This window comes from Myxocyprinus asiaticus, chromosome 1 (genome assembly GCF_019703515.2).
Source record: "Myxocyprinus asiaticus isolate MX2 ecotype Aquarium Trade chromosome 1, UBuf_Myxa_2, whole genome shotgun sequence".
Lineage (NCBI taxonomy): Eukaryota > Metazoa > Chordata > Actinopteri > Cypriniformes > Catostomidae > Myxocyprinus > Myxocyprinus asiaticus.
Window position 1 is genome coordinate 34,499,475 of NC_059344.1, and position 18,192 is coordinate 34,517,666.

At 38.6% G+C, this 18,192-nt stretch overlaps 1 protein-coding gene across 2 annotated transcripts in view; it reads right to left on the reverse strand.

The window, feature by feature from the left end:
• LOC127444144 (alpha-ketoglutarate-dependent dioxygenase FTO-like) overlaps positions 1-18,192 on the reverse strand; it is a 208,405-nt gene that overhangs the window by 144,692 nt on the left and 45,521 nt on the right. For both annotated transcript variants that reach the window (XM_051703365.1, XM_051703373.1), the window contains exons 2-3: positions 10,391-10,468; positions 8,628-9,387 (exon numbers count right to left, since the gene is read on the reverse strand). In XM_051703365.1, the coding sequence (XP_051559325.1) occupies positions 8,628-9,387; positions 10,391-10,468 (838 nt within the window). The remainder of the gene's footprint in view (positions 1-8,627; positions 9,388-10,390; positions 10,469-18,192) is intronic.

Below are 18,192 nucleotides of genomic sequence, written 5' to 3' on the forward strand. Positions count from 1 at the left end.
ATACTCCAACCTACTCTATAAACCCATTGGAGGAGGTATTCTTCAGAACATTACTTTAAAGTGTGTTAAGGTGAAGAATCTATACAACACACAGACTTTATTCAAAGGGGTGATAAAAAATAAAACACATACACACACAGGTGGCAACAAATAAATTATGTACAAAGTGAAATTCCTCGAAGTAACAATTAGCTTCAGCTGGTCTGCAGCATTTCATAGTGATTTCTCTAAAGTGAAGGCAGCGTTTTGTGCGATGCTCTGCAAGGGTGCGTACATGCTGCAAAAGCATTACATCGGGAGTCTCTCTGAAGTCTGGAACAGAGGGGTCAATTTTACCTCCAAAAGAACAGCTGACACATTTGCACACAAAAACACACACACACACACACACACCATTCATGCAGCGTTTGAAGCGGGCCCTGGGGAGGTCAGAGGTCAAATCGGTCAGTAAGAGATTGGCGAAACAGAGCTTGTGAGGCAGGTGGTTCTGGTTAGCACGCCATGCTCTGTTCTGTCTAACTGATGCACACACATGCACAAAGCTGCCTGTCGAGTTGTTAGCTTGACAACTTATCCTATGAGATTCATGTGAAATATGCAATATCTGGTTCATTCTTCATGGTAGTTCAACAATACAATGTGTACATACAGTTGTGCTCTAAAGTTTGTATAGCCTGGCAGATATTGTGAAATTTTGGCACTGATTTTGAAAATATGACTGATCATCCTTTTATTTAAGGATAGTGATCATATGAAGCCATTTATTATCACATAGTTGTTTGGCTCCTTTTTAAGTCATAATGATAACAGAAAGTTTACATACCCTTGAATGTTTGGCCTTGTTACAGACACACAAGGTGACACACACAGGTTTAAATGGCAATTAAAGGTTAATTTCCCACACCTGTGGCTTTTTAAATTGCAATTAGTGTCTGTGTATAAATAGTCAATGAGTTTGTTAGCTCTCACGTGGATGCACTGAGCAGGCTAGATACTGAGCCATGGGGAGAAGAAAAGAACTGTCAAAAGACCAGCATAACAAGGTAATGCAACTTTATAAAGATGGAAATGGATATAAAAATATATCCAAAGCCTTGAAAATGCCAGTCAGTACTGTTCAGTCACTTATTAAGAAGTGGAAAATTCGGGGATCTCTTGATACTAAGCCAAGGTCAGGTAGACCAAGAAAGATTTCAGCCACAACTGCCAGACGAATTGTTCAGGATACAAAGAAAAACCCACAGGTAACCTCAGGAGAAATACAGGCTGCTTTGGAAAAAGACGGTGTGGTTGTTTCAAGGAGCACAATACGACGATACTTGAACAAAAATTAGCTGCATGGCCGAGTTGCCAGAAAGAAGCCAGTGCCACAAAAAAGCCCAGTTACAATATGTCTGACAACACCTTGACCCGCCTCACAGCTTCTGGCACACTGTAATTTGGAGTGAAGTGACCAAAATAGAGCTTTATGGTCACAACCATAAGCGCTATGTTTGGAGAGGGGTCAACAAGTATTGTGCTCCATGAAACAACCACACCGTCTTTCATGATCATTCATATTTTCAAAATCAATGCCAAAATTTCACAATTTCTGCCAGGGTATGCAAACTTTTGAGCACAACTGTACATATACTGTATATATACACTCACCAGCCACTTTATTAGGTACACCTGTACATCTACTTATTTATGCGATTATCTAATCAGCAAATTGTGTGGCATCAGTGTAATATATAAAATCATGCAGATATGATACTAAAGGAGCTTTAGTTAATGTTCACATCAACCATCAGAATGGGGAAAAAGTGTGGTCTAATGCCATGAGAATGTAATTCCACAGAACTGATGCTCATTGGTTGTTTTTTTTTTTGTTTTTTTCGCACCATTTTCTTTACACACTAGAGACTGTTTTGTGTGAAAATCCCAGGAGATCAGCAGTTACAGAAATACTCAAACCAGCCTGTCTGGCACCAACAATCATGCCACGGTCTAAATCACTGAGATAACATTTTTCCCCATTCTGATGGTTGATGTGAACATTAACTGAATCTCCTGACCCATATCTGCATGATTTTACACATTACACGGCCGCCACACAATTGGCTGATTATATAATCGCATGAATAAATAGGTGTACAGGAGTACCTAATAAAGTGGCTGGTGAGTGTATATATACAGTATATATATAGAGAGAGAGAGTTGAAGTCAGAAGTTCACATACAACTTAGCCAAATAAATCAGTTTTTCACAATTCCTGACATTTAATTGTAAAAAACGTTCCTTGCCTTAGGTCAGTTAGGAACACTACTTTCTTTTAAGAATGTGAAATGTCAGAATAATAGTAGAGAGAATCATTTATTTCAGCTTTTATTTCTTTCATCACATTTCCAGTGGGTCAGAAGTCTAAATACACTTCGTTAGTATTTGGTAGCATTGCCTTTAAATTGTTTAACTTGGGTCAAATGTTTTGGGTAACCTTCCACAAGCTTCTCACAATAAGTTGCTGGAATTTTGGCCTATTCCTCCAGACAGAACTGGTGCAACTGAGTCAGGTTTGTAGGCCTCCTTGTTCACACATGCTTTTTCAGTTCTGCCCACAAATTTTCTATTGGATTGAGGTCAGGGCTTTGTGATGGCCACTCCAATACCTTGACTTTGTTGTCCTTAAGCCATTTTGTCACAACTCTGGAGGTATGCTTGGGGTCATTGTCCATTTGGAAGACCCATTTGTGACCGAGCTTTAACTTCCTGGCTGATGTCTTGAGATGTTGCTTCAATATATCCAATTAATTTTCCTTCCTCGTGATGCCATCTATTTTGTGAAGTGCAACAGTCCCTCTTGCAGCAAAGCACCCCCACAACATGATGCTGCCACCCCCATGCTTCACAGTTAGGATGGCGTTCTTCAGCTTGCATGCCTCACCCTTTTTCCTCCAAACATAACAATGGTCATTATGGCCAAACAGTTCAATTTTTATTTAATTAGACCAGAGGACATTTCTCCAAAAAGTAAGATCTTTGTCCCCATGTGCACTTGCAAACTGTAGTCTGGCTTTTTATTTTTTTTGTATATATATATATATATATATATATATATATATATATATATATATATATATATATATATATATATATATATATATATTTTTTTTTTTTATTTTTTTTTTATGGCGTTTTTGGAGCGTTGGCTTCTTCCTTGCTGAGCAGCCTTTCAGGTTATTTAGATATAGGACTTGTTTTACTCTGGATATACATACTTGTCTACCTGTTTCCTCCAGCACCTTCACAAGGTCCTTTGCTGCTGTGCTGGGATTGATTTGCACTTTTCACACCAAACTACGACAGAATGAATCTCCTTCCTGAGCGGTATGATGGCTGTGTGGTCACATGGTGTTTATACTTGCGTACTAATGTTTGTACAGATGAACGTGGTACCTTCAGGCGTTTGGAAATTGCTCCCAAGGATGAACCAGATTTGTGGAGGTACACAAATTTTTTTCTGAGGTCTTGGCTGATTTCTTTTGATTTTCCCATGATGTCAAGCAAAGAGGCACTGAGTTTGAGAGTAGGCCTTAAAACACATCCACAGGTACACCCCCAGTTCAGTACACCTCCTATCAGAAGCTAATTGGCTAATTATCTAAAGGCTTGACATCATTTTCTGGAATTTTCCAAGCTGCTTAAAGGCACAGTTAACTTAGTGTATGTAAACTTCTGACCCACTGGAATTGTGATATTGTCAATTAAAAGTGAAACAATCGGTCTGTAAACAACTGTTGGAAAAATTACTTGTGTCATGCACAATGTAGATGTCCTAAACGACTTGCAAAAACTATAGTTTGCTTATATTAAATCTGTGGAGTGGTTAAAAAATTAGTTTTAATGACTTCAATCAAAGTGTATGTAAACTTATGACTTCAACTGTATATATATATATATATATATATATATATATATATATATATATATATATATATATATATATATATATATATTAGAGGAAGACCGATATATCCCTTTTAACGATAAATCAGTGCCAACAGTTGCTTTTTGGAACTATGGGTTATCAGCAAAAATCTAAGTCGATAGTTGGCAATAGTTCCTCCATGTTCCTCTGTGGCCGGTGCTGGAGAATTCTACAGTATAACAGTGGCCTCTAGAAGTGAAACAAAAACAATCTTGTATCTAAATCATTCATCATTGACAATATTCATCCATATTTTTATCCTAACTTCAATGAATAATGAGGGCATGCAAAGAAAAATGTGACTATACTGAAATGCGCCCTGTCAGCACATACACTGTATCTCCAACTTCGTATCTTGTGAATAATAGTAAATCTACTTTCTCATTAAACCTCATCTGGTGAAATATATACAAAACTCTTCATCTGGTAAATATAAAGGCTCTAAAAAGCTTAATATGGTTAATACTTAATATAGAGCACTGTAACAGGGCCAAGTATCTGTCTTTTCTAAATCACTGGTGTTTTGGGCTTGTTTACAGATAGAAGTCCCACATTATGCACCAAATCTTCATTTTTTTCTGGTTATTATTGGGATTTTGGTTGTACAATAAACTGCATGTGGAATTTTATTCATTTTGGACTCAATATGTGGTGTGACCAGCATATGCCTTTAAAACAGTGCACAGGTTTTCAAGGTTGTTGGCAGATAGGTTCTATGTATTTAGACTCTCAACAGCTTCTGTTTCTTTATCTATTCCCAGACTCGATGAGATCTGGGCATCGTGGGTTCCACACCATCTGTTGCAAGACTCCTTGTTCTACTTCTATTCTATTCTATTATATTTGCAAAAGGAATGTTTAAGAATCTAAAATTTATATTTCCTATTAAAACGCTTAAACAGAAAATAAAAAATCATAATTTTAAGACAAATATTTTTGTGAAATATCTAATGTGTCTAATAATTTTGCACAGTACTGTATATACAGTGGCCCCAAAATTTGAAGTATTTGGACACTTAAAATACATTTAAAAATACAGTATATGATTTCCACTGCATTACAGAACAAAATATCAAATAAAGTGGCATTAATTTTAAAGAAAGATAGCATGAGCCAGGGGCTGATCTACTGGGGTGGCATGAGGTGGCATCTGTCACCAAGAAAAAGCACTGCCACCGCATCTGCCACCCCAGCATTTGCTATCCCAATATATAAAATATAATTTTAAATATATAATCGCTTATGTAAGAATTTATGTCAAACTGTCTCAACTCTAACCGAATGAGTAAATTAATTTAAAAATAATTTTCCGAACGCAGTTACGTTTTTGGGCTTCCAACACACCCGCACTGTGCAACTTTCGGCACTCATGGTCTCGCGTATACCAACGTTTTTCATCCGAAACTGGATGTGAATGACTGTCACAAGGGAACCCAGTTCATTTCTCCTCAATCACTATAATAAATGACAACATGGACGGATACATGGAAAAAAAAGGTCAAATTCAAGTTTCTCAGTTGTTTTCAAGTCTTCACATTATGATTATTAGATGATGCATTAATACAGATGCGATGTCAGAGTTGACCAGTTAAAATAAGTTTTACACCTCTGCACTACATAACCTGTAAATTATAAATTATTAATTGCGTAGTTTGTTTCTCTACTTGTCCTGTTTCTATCTTTTCTTAGTCCCTACCCAATGATGCTTAATAAGTGTGATCTATTCATTGACTTTAGATCGTAAGTTCTATATGTGAAATATTTTAAATATATATATATATATATATATATAAAAAAATTTTATTAATTACTGAAGTAAGATTACTTTGATATAGGGGACTGGGGCTATGTTGTAGCCAAGGATATATGGATATATGACTTTAAAAAATTACAAAATAATACTAAATCTACCACCTCTAATACATATTTACTGGAGTAAAAAGTGTGAAAACTAGCACAGGTCAAGCTAAGGAACATTTATAATTTGCTGATGTGTTAAATATTGTAGATAATGCATTGGTGCTCTGGAGATTGACATTGGGTTATTTATTTTTAATGTTATGTAAGAATGCAAAAAATGCATTAAAATTATTTTAATCTTAGCAAAACAGTAGCACAGTGATTACTTTGTGGCCTCCCTGTGTACATGCAACTTTATATAAATTCATGGACATTTGTTATTAAAAAGTGTCTTAGTTAAATGAACTAGCCAAGTACTTGTTGCAATGAAGCTTGGCAAGAAAAACTATGCACGTTTGCTTCCTTTGGTCTCGCTACCCTTCATAGTCCTTATGCCACCCCATTGCCACCTCATAAATTATTTTCTAGATCCGCCCCGGGCAAGAGCACACTTTTAAAGAAAAACATTTTATAAAAATAAGTTTGTTAGGTTTTAAATGATAAAACAATAGATATACTGTTCAAAATGAACACAAAACAATTATTTAGACACTTTGTGTTTGTCAAATGTTAGTGGAACATGTCCATAGTTGATGTGCTGAACTCCACCTATGGTTACTCTGCTAGGACACCAGTGTGAACTTGAGGGGAACTGACTTAATGCATCACATCAACTAAATATTACCAAAACACCAGTTGATTAAAAGTAATTGCAAAAATTACTAATAACAGTTTCATTTGCTGCTTTAAAGGCGACCACTCCTTTACAATATTGTAAAAACTTTCAAAGATGAAGGACTTGTGAATGAAAATAGTAAAGACAACCAGCAGATTGGACAGGATAATTGTGAGTACAATAAAGAGAAATAGGCAAAAAACAGCAGCAAGGATGCATGGATCTGATGGTGGAAATGTCAAAGTCTGGGCCTGTTTCTCTTACAGTGGTGTCGATGAGGTGGAATCATGAACGCTGAAGTGTACAGAAGAATTCTGTACAGTATGTAAACTTGCAGAAATCAGCGAAGAAATTGTTAGAGGCAGAAGAGGATCTTTCAACAAAATAACAATCCAAAGCATACCGGATTGAAAGAATACTTCACAAAAAAGAAAAATTATGGTCCTAAAATTGACTTTCAAGTGCCCTAACCTAAACCCTATGAAGCACTTGTGGGATGAAATGGAGATGTTCTAGTGTGGATAAACTGAAAGCTTTGGCGGCTGAAACATGAAGCACCGCAGCTTTTACAGAAACTTGTTGATTCTATGCCAAGACGATGTCAAGAAGTTCTGCCAAGGGAAGGATTGCAAACTAAATACTAAACCCTACACTTGAACTGTGATTTTTAATGAAGCACGAAGTGTCAAAATACTCTATTTGGAACAGTACATCCATTATGTTATACTGTTATACTGTGATTAAAACCTAACAAACTTCTTTAAGTGTAATGTTTTGCATTAAAAGTGTGCTTGTGACGAGGAGGAGGGCGTGGCCGGGCCGTGATGGTGCACGGCCGGCACTGAATCAGCTGATCAGCGGGAGAGCGAGATAAAGGGGAGCCGGAGGTGCCAGTTCGAGAGAGACGCACGCAGCCACACTGCATGTGTGTCTGTGTTCGTTTATGTTTGTTTTAAGTTAAGTTTTACATTCAACTTTATGTTTACTGCTCAGCTGGTTCCCGCCGCCTCCTTGCCCATCCTTATACTGTTATAGTGGTGCCAAAACCCAGGAGGGAGGAGGGGTGCGCTGTCGCAGAGTCCTCGCCGCTGCCATCCGCCAGGGGAGCAGCCAAGGCTGTCTGCCTGGGGACGGAGGAGTCACTGCCAGCCGCCAAGAGCCGGAGGAACCACTGCTGTCCGCCGAAGAAGGGGAGGAGTGGTTCCGTCCGCCAGGGGCCAGAGGACTCGCTGCCATCCGCCGGGGGAGGAGTTAGCTGGCATACCCCAGAGGGTGGAGGAGCGGTTGAGGACAGGGCTACAGCGCGTCCGGGAGCCAGCGAGCAGGTTTTTCTCTCTCTCCTCTCTTTGAGTGACTCCACTCGCCCTTTCCCTCTCCCCACACCTCCCCTCGTCTCTCCCCCAGGTTCACAGGAGGCGGGGTGGACCACCAGCTAGACCGAAAGGCCGGAAGGGCAGCGTCTCCCCTACAGAGATGGGGGGTGGGGGTTAGTCAGATCGGTGGTGCCCGGGCCTGAATCAGGCAGGGGAGGAGTTCAGGCAGCCGGTTCCCGCCTCCTCCTTGCCCATACATATACTGTTGCAGTGCTCATGCTATATATATATATATATTTTAATTTTGCTCTCTAATGCAATAGTGCAGCTTAAGAGTCCAAATACTTTTTGTGGTCAATGTAAAAGGGTAATGATAATTTATAAAAATTGTTAATTCATGTTAGTTCATAATGCATTAATTATGTTAACATATCCAACTTTTGAAATGTAAAAATGTATAGGTACAGTATATGCAGAAATTAACATTAACCAAGATTAATATGTGCCATAAAAGTATTGTTCATTGATTGTTCGTTAACTATTCTATTAACTGATGTTGACGAATGCAACCTTATTGTAAAAAGTTAAATTTTTAAGATTTAGTAATGTTTACATTCAGTTCCTTTTTTTTTAAAGAAAATCCAGTATAATATGAGTAGAAAGCAACACATTTCAGGACTGGTGTTGATGAAAGGGTATTTGAGCTTTGAGGCTGTAGGGGTATATTACACAAAAAAGTTTCTAGTTCTATTCAAGACTTATGGCCTCTCACCTTCATTCTTTGGCTCTGCTGGGCAGCTATAACTGTAGACAGCGACTGGTGAGAGAGGCACCAAGTTCTCATCATGATGCCAACCAACTGCCATTTTGCCCATTCCATAATATGGCTCTTCCTTCAGTTGGGTCATGGCTGTGGGGTTCATATAATTGATGAGAGTAATGTTAAACTGGACCGGGCTGCTCACAGCAGGGGGTGGTGGTGAGGAGGGAGGTGAGGAATGTGAGCAGCCCTGACCGCTGTCGGCTTCCTCTGCCTCCTCTTCTGTCCTCTGCTCTTCCTCCTCGGTCTTCTCATGTAACCTGTCCTTAGAACTCTCTTCACACGTCCCCTCCCCTGGTGTGTCTTCACTGTTTTCGGTGTCACTGAGAGAACGTTTGACGCCTCTCACTTTTGTCTGCTGTTGCACATCTGTGCAAAAGAACTGATTGAGCTCCCACAATGCTTTGCAAGCGTCCCTCAGGTCAGAGTCACAGCACAGTTTCTCTTTCTCATCTCTCTGGCCATCGCCCCCCTCACGGTGCCAGGGGATAGTGAAGAGACGGGTGTCCAGATAACGGTATGTGTAGCCTGGCTGACCCACAAGGGCCCGTGAAACGGCTGTGAAGATGTCTCGGTCTCGAACACGAACGAGATCTCTGAGGAGGCAGCCACGGCGCTGAAAAGTTATCAGAGCAGACTGCACCTTCTTATGGAGACTGTCTGGGAGAGTACCAGACTGCCGTAAAGCCAGTCCCGCATAACTGGAGTCCCACTGTCAGATTACAGACAAAAGCAGACATAAAAATACAAAAATGTAAAACTTCACAAAAAGTGTTTGCTATATTTCTTTAAAGGGATAGTTCACCCAAAAATGAAAATTATCTCATCATTTACTCACTCCTATGCCATGCCAGATGTGAATGACTTTCTTTCTTCTGCAAAATACAAACAAAGATTTTTAAAAGAATATTTCAGATCTGTTGGTCCTCACAATGCACATGAATGGTGACCAGAACTTTGAAGGTCCAAAAGAGACATTAAGGCAGCATAAAGTAATCCAGAAGACTCTAGTCATTAAATCCATATTCTCTGAAGTGATATGATAGGTGTGGGTGAGAAACAGATTAATATTTAAGTCATTTTCTAACTGTAAATCTGCACTTTCACATTCTGGTGTGGAAGTGACTTTCATTTTCACATTCAGCCACCTACTGGTTGGAGCTGGTCAAAGGTGGAGATTGATAGTAAAAAAGGACTTAAATATTGATCCGTTTCTCATCCACACCTATCACATAGCTTCAGAAGACATGGATTTAACCACTGGAATCGTATGGATTACTTTTATGCCTCCTTAATGTCATTTTTGGACCTTTAAAGTTCTGGTCACCATTCATTTCCATTGTGAGGACCAACAAAGCTGAGATATTCTTCTAAATACCTTTGTTTGTATTTTTCAGAAAAAAGAAAGTCAAGTCAAACACATCTGGGATGCCATGAGGGTGAGTAAATGATGAGAGAATTTTCATGTTTGGGTGAACTATGCCTTTAAAATTAATGCCACTTTGTTTGATATGTTATGTAATGCAAAGTACTGTTTATGCAATACATTTTAAGTGTGTCTTAAGTGTCCAAAAACTCTGGGGCCATTGTATGTACAACACCATGCCTATGTATGCTTTCTGAGTGTGTTTGTTAACAGTAATAAAGAACCAAATATAATCAATAGCAAATTGGAGATTCTGAAATATCATGGAGACATTATATGGATTTCTAACCAGTTCCTGGAATCCCGGGTCTGTGGGAGAAAGGTAGGGAATCCTCTGTTCTCCCAGTTCCTGTAGAAGCCTTCGCCTCTGTATAAATGAAAACAAAAACACAGACATTAAAACTTTACAGAATATTCACAGCAAACATATCATATAACACCAGACATTCAATAGCTGTCTTATTTTTTTTAATCTTTGAAAAGCTGTTTATATTCAGTGTTTTCTCAGAACACCATTTATCCATGTTTATGTGCAAAGAAAGTCAGGACAGAAGGGCAGTCGTAGGTCTTCACTACTACTCATCTGCAGAGTTTTCAGTGTACTGGGAGTTCTAAAACAGCTAGTCTTACTCTCATCTGTGGCCATTCGAAAGTCAGTAACTGACTTTATTACAGCTAACTATAAAAAAAAAAATTTCCAAGTTCACAAAACTTTCTCCTTTCCTAGCTTAATATGTAGAAACAACTATAACTAATAAGTTGGTTGATTTACCCCAAAAGTGTAACTACTGTGGCTCTATGGTGCTATCACAACATTTCTCTGTTTGAGCATCCTGATCATCCCAACCAAACAACACTGCATCAACCAACACCATGAGTTTGTGGTGGGACTATCTTTTTTCCAACCAATGGCAAACAGGGTATATGTTCAGGAAAACAATGCTTATTTTTGCTATTCAGTTTGGTGACACTAGCGGCACAGACATTACACACTTCAGCTTTAACACTGATGATGCCAACAAAATGAGAGAAAAGAGAAAACTGGATTCAGACACACACAAAAAACATAATAACCACTTAAGAAAGTCAAATGCAATTAGATATGTAAAGACGGATATTGCTGTGGAAAAGTTCATGTACTTTCGCAAGTGTCTCTTCCTAGTCTTAGCAAATTTCCCAGAACCCTTTGCTGCCATCACATACTGCTGCTGCTCATGGGCGTCTCAGGTTTTTATGGCTCTAGCAGGCAGCAAAGGGTCTTCTCACAGCCACATAAACTATGGCCTTCTATGCATTGCTTGACTGTTAAAACTCAACCTGCTCTGCCCATCAAAGAGCTTTTCATTGGGCTGCATTCCATTCCAACCTGTAAATCCAACGGCAACCGGTGTAAAACTCTGATACCAAGGCCGTAATCATGTCTTGAACATTGGAGGGGGAGGGGTACCAAACCATTTTGGGGGTGGGGGTCACAGGTGTTGAGGTCACAAATATAATGGTCCTCTTTGGTCCTTTAATATATTAAAGGTGCTGAATGCAATAATTTTCTGAATAAAGGCTTGAAATGCGGTAAAGGCAAAAATATGCCTTGCAAGCAATTTGCCTGTTTCAGTCATCTTTTCTTTCTTTTCTGTGCTGTCTCAAAGAAAAGATGAATATAATTTGAAATTTTTCATCATTGATGTATCTGTAAAATGACATGACTGTCAGCTGGCTAGCAAAAAGGAAATACACAAAATTAATTATTAATATGTTGTCCCTCATTGTTTTGTCCTCCCAGTAGGATCATAAAACAATATTTTCTTCAGGAATCCTAACACTGCTCTTTTCCATAAAAAAAAAAAAAAAAAAAAAAAAACAGTTCATATTGACCACTGCTGTCAAGGTCCAAAGAGAAAAAAAAAAAAAACAGTTCATATTGACCACTGCTGTCAAGGTCCAAAGAGAAAAAAAAAAAAAATCATAATAAAAATAAAAATAGTCCATACAACACATAGCTGTTGTATAGGCCCAGAAAGCTTGGAATATAGTGCACTTGTCATATGGACTACTGTTATAATGTATTTATACTGAACCTTTAATATTGCTTTATAGTATTTGTTCTGTATGAAGCTTGACAGCTCCTGCTCATTATAAACTGTTATTCTATGGAATAGAGCTGCTTAAAATATCTATTTTTATGTTCCAAGAAAAGACCCAGCATATGGGTTTGAACAACATAAAGGTGAGTAAATGAGTGAGTAAAAGTACATTTTCCATTTTTAGGTGAACTACTCTAACTGGTGGCTCATTTATTTAGCACAAACCTGACAAAAAATAAAATGGTCTCTTTTAAAAGTAGACTCTTAGGAGATGCTGTACAAAATTCAGAATTAATTAAAGACATAAAGAAATTATTTAGAAAGTCCTAAATTGATTTTAAATTATTACTTAATAATATTTGCATTAAAAATATATGACACTATCCTTGCCAAAACCTAAAAGCACAACAGAAGTCACAAGTCACAGGTCTTACCATGTTCTAGTTCTAATCTGGGTGATAACGCTCTACTTTTTGTTTTTTAGATAATTTTTAATGTCAAGAGAATTTTCTAAAAAGCTAATTTCAAAACCCTGCCAGACATCCAAATTCATTCAATTCCTTTATAATATACACACATTCGCTCTGTCTTAAGCCTGATTCGCTGAAAACTGCTCCGTTAATGTTTTGACATTCACAGTTATGAATGACACACAAATCACGTACTGTACATGACATATTTAAAATTCAAAACGGCGAAGTTCACCAAACGGTGAATAGTTTGCACAATTGGAAATAAATGTTGGTCGGTACAACATTTCAATCATAAAACAGTGGTCAAATATTGCATGTTTGGTTAGAGACTTAAATCTCACATGACACAAATACTCTTAACCTGAACTGCTTGCTGATGCACGGCACTGGAATAATCCACGAGGTTCCCGCTTAGCCTCTTAAACTTGAGTCCCATCTTCATCGATTTGATTGGCTATCTCATATGACATTGACAAGCGTTGCAGCAGAACAGCAACAAGGATATCAATTATTGGGGGGGACAATCTGGCCATATCTGATTATTGGGGGGGACTTGTCCCCCTCAAAGTGTATTGTGGTTACGGCCCTGTCTGACACCCAAATAAATTTCACAAGTTCAACCACTCTTGTCCCTCTTCACCATCTTCAACACACACACATCCTCTATTTCGTCACCGCAGGTGCAAGAGAGATAGCTTTCTCATGCCAAGCTATGGTGGGATGGTGGGTGGTGTTACATTAGTGACCCTGATCCTGCATCTACACCCGAAAGCCCCGTCAAGCAGTGCGGCAGTTTGGCTGTGCACACATCTGAGACGTTAACAGAGAAAGAGGGCCATATATATACCCTATATTGGCTGACATTTACGGAGACGTGGTTTCACATTTCAGGCATGTTAAAAATGGCAGAGTTTTCACATGGAAAGGCTTTTTTGAGAGTGACTAGACTTTGGCGAAATGGTTCTTGACTTTTAGAGTAAAATAAAGTGTCCTGTTAATAACATTAAAGTAATTCCATAAAAAAGGTTATGTCCTGATTTGAGAATGGACACAAGTGCACGTGTGAGAGTGTGTGTTTGCGTTCATGAGTGGAAACAGGCTTGTATAATGGTTAAAGTTACTGCAAGGTTTTGCATTAACAGCACATGGTGGAAAGACACTCTTGAGAAAAAGGCACTCTAAAGGGTTTGGTGCAGCCAGGTTTGGACCCATTACCTCTTGGTTATTTCTGCTAAACCAAAATAAAGCCAAAGACAGTGGTAAGAGGCAGACTGTCAAACAGACATCTATTAAACAAAATAACATCCACTATTCATGGATAGTCTTGACTTAAAGGCCTGAGAGAGGCAGAGAGTGGGGAAGAATAAAGCAGAGGAAAGGGGCGAGGGAGCGGGAGATAATGAGACAAAGTGGATGCATAAAAAGAAGAGAGAGAGATAAACTGACAACTTGACACACACTCATTGTTGGTGTCAAATTTTATCTCATGACAGAAGCAATGGGTTTAAAAAAAAGGCTCAGTGTGTGAGTGTGTTTGTGTGTTTTTTGTTTTTTGTTTTTTGCTGGTGGCAATGCTTGGCTGCTCTGATGTACAAACACACTCCCAAGCACACACACATACACAGCTGGTTTGGACAGCGCAGTTTCTGAGCTAGTCTTGAAGAGCAGTAGCCTGTCACACATATGTCAAATACATCAAGCTGCTCACAAATTCCAAAGGAAAAAGGAGACAGACCCATTCTACTGCACAGATGAGCCTAACTGAGCATTTTTTTTCACCCACTCATATAACTTACACATATAAACAAATAGAAAAAAGAGGTGCATTCACACACACACTAACAATCAACTGTACTCTTAGAGCAGAGGTGCTAGTCAAAGATAAAACCAACATAAATTTTGTCTCTTGGTTCTGTGTTAGGAAGCTTTGTTTCGATTAAAAAACTATTTTTTTTTATTCTTTACATATATTAGATGAGTCCTACAACTAGAATGAGGTGTTGTGACCAGAAACTTAGGCCAGAAACATACTTACAGTTAGGGGTTGCACAACAACTGATTTTTAATAGTCGACTAGTCGAGCCCATTCGTCGAGTCCAATTTGACTAGTCGTGACGTCATTCCACCCCCAAACCACCACACAACCGAAGCCAACTGGGATGCATTCCGCCACGTCCACAAACGTTTTTCTTAATTATCACTGAATCACCCATTTAGATATCCCAACACACAAAGTTGACATTCAGGATGTATTCCATCCGGACATCGGACACCACGTTTAAGCACTTTTCTAACTGTCGCTGAATCGTGTTCCTGAAGGAGCGAACAGCATCCAGATCAGCATAACACTTGTATTTCGGTTATATTTGAAGGCCAATTTGCATATATTGCAAGATAATGTAGCATTTGTGTCATCTTTATCAGTGGAATGTTCTGAACACAATGTAATGCGCATGTGCAATACAGATCCGGAGAATGCGTAAGATAGTTGTTGATATGCTGATGCGTTGCGTTGTTGAGAAAAGCAACACAGTAAACAAACACCAGCTCATGTGTGTGCGTCTTTTAATGTGAGTCTGACAGAACATCACAGCCTATATTTGAGCCACTGTGTCTTTTCACTGTAGAGCCACAGGAAATCACACCCACTGTAATTCCTACAGAGGCATTTTATAAATCACGTGGTGAGCGACTAATTGACTTCCGGTATCAGCACGTTTTGTTCTGGTCAAATGGAGTAACCCTAAGAAAACTTCACGATATTCATGACTCAAAAGTTCATATATATATATATATATATATATATATATATATATACATACAATTGTGCAATTGTGGTGAGAAGAACAGCATCTCAGAATGCTATTGTGAGATGCGGGGTTGGCTCTGTTTTGGCGGCACAAGGGGAACCTACACAATATTAGGCAGGTGGTTTTACCATCATACATACATATATATATATATATATATATGTATACACATACTGGCAGCCAGACGTTTGGAATAATGTACAGATTTTGCTGTTTTGGAAAGAAATTGCTACTTTAATTCACCAAAGTGGCATTCAACTGATCACAAAGTATAGTCAGGACATTACTGATGTAAAAAACAGCCCCATCACTATTTGAAAAAAGTCATTTTTTGCACAATTTCCAGCAGCCATCACTCCAACACCTTATCCTTGGGTAATCATGCAAAATTGCTAATTTGGTACTACAAAATCACTTGCCATTATATCATTCAAACACAGTTGAAAGCTATTTGGTTCATTAAATGAAACTTAACATTGTCTTTGTGTTTGTTTTTGAGTTGCCACAGAATGCAATAGACTGGCATGTCTTAAGGTCAACATTAGGTCAAAAATGGCAAAAAGAAACAGCTTTCTCTAAAAAAACTCATCAGTCAATCATTGTTTTGAGGAATGAAGGCTATACAATGCTTGAAACTGCCAAAAAACTGAAGATTGCATACAAAGGTGTACATTAGAGTCTTCAAAGGACAACTGGCTCTAACAAGGACAGACACAGATGTGGAAGGCTAGATGTACAACTAAACTGGAGGATAAGTACATCAGAGTCTCTAGTTTGAGAAATAGATGCCTCACATGTCCTCAGCTGACAGCTTCATTGAATTATACTCACTCAACACCAGTTTCATGTACAACAGTAAAGAGAAGACTCGGGTGCAGGCCTTATGGGAAGAATTGCAAAGAAAAAGCCATTTTTGAAACAGAAAATCAAAAAGAAAAGGTTAGAGTGGGCAAAGATACACAGACATTGGACAACAGATAATTGGAAAAGAGTGTTATGGATCTTAACCCCATTGAGTTTTTGTGGGATCAGCTAGACTGTAAGGTGCGTGAGAAGTGCCCGACAAGACAGCCACCTGAGTATCTGGACAAACTGACAGCTAGAATGTCAAGGATCTGCAAAGCTGTCATTGCTGCACATGGAGGATTTTTTTTTTAATGAGAACTCTTTCAAGTAGTTTACGAAGTTCTGAATTTTTTTTTTTCAAATTGTAATAGTAATTTTTCACGTTATTAATGTCCTGACTATACATTGTGATCAGTTGAATGTCACTTTGGTGAATAAAAGTACTTATTTCTTTCCATAAGAGCAAAATCTGTACATAATTCCAAACATTTGGCATTTGGAGATCAGCAGTTACAGAAATACTCAAACCAGCCCGTCTGGCACCAACAATCATGCCAAGGTCCAAATCACTGAGATCACATTTTTTCCCCATTCTGATGGTTGATGTGAATATTAACTGAAGCTCCTGACCCATATATGCATGATTTTATACATTATAATGCTGCCACACGATTGGCTGATTAGATAATCACATGAATAAGTAGATATACAGGTGTACCTAATAAAGTGGCCGGTGAGTGTATATTACCTTAGAACAATAGATTTGAAAACTTTTGAAATTAATGGAAATTAATTATTAAGAATACAGACGTTAACAATCATTTTGACTTTTATCTACAAATATTTTGTTGTTGTTGTAAAAAACGCTAAAAATGTTTTTACAATTTTTTTGAAACTAACATGGACACAAAGATTACATTTCATGTGTTTGATATAAGATTTAAAAGATTTCTCATTTTTAGCACCTATGACAACCTTATTTGTCAATGACCCTGATGCCTGCTATAGCACCCCTTGTGGCAATGTTGAAAATGCATTGAGTATTTGCACTGAATTATGACTTATGCTCTGAAACATTACAGAACACAATGATGCATGAAAACGAGCTTGCGTTGCAAGAAGCAACTGCTTTTATATACTTGCAAAGAGTCTATATTCCCGATCTAAATCTTGACAGAAACAGAACTCCATAGGTTTGGGGCAAGCTGACAGAACTAAGTGTGTGTTTGCAAATGCATCTGACAGCTGTACTGTGTATTCGTGTGTGTCCGGAGGTATTCAGGGTAATAGAGCACTGTGTTTGAAGAGCACATGGTTGGAGCTTGTGTGTCACCAGTTACTGAGCTCCTCTTCTCCTGCTGAATCAAACACTCTTGACAACTCACCTGTAAAACATCAAATGCAAACTCAATGGCCAGCACTCACATCAAACACACTTCCTCCACAGCTCCTATTTGTCAGGGAGTTGTAGAATGTGTTCTGTGGGTGACGGCGGTGCAAACGGACAGAGGCATGAGGATGAGCATGAGCATCCTCCTCACAGAGGAAAGAGAAGGAAAAAAACGGACGCACCTGAGCAAACAGAGCAGAGGAGAGCAGCCGTTTACCTCATGCTGAAGGCTTGTGTGTGACCGCATCGAACCTGCCTGCTAGAACACACCACTTAGGTGCCATGACACATGCCCGTGGACACAAGCACAAGTGGAAATGTAGTCAGTATGTCAGCATCTCCAAGTAACAGGATGAGTTTCCATCATCTTAAAAAGCTGTGAACAACAGACAGGAGTTTCAGCTGACAGACAGATGATCCATGTGGAAAACCAGTGATTAGCTCACCTCCAACAGGCCGGTCTCTATGGAAACAGGCACTACATTAATAAC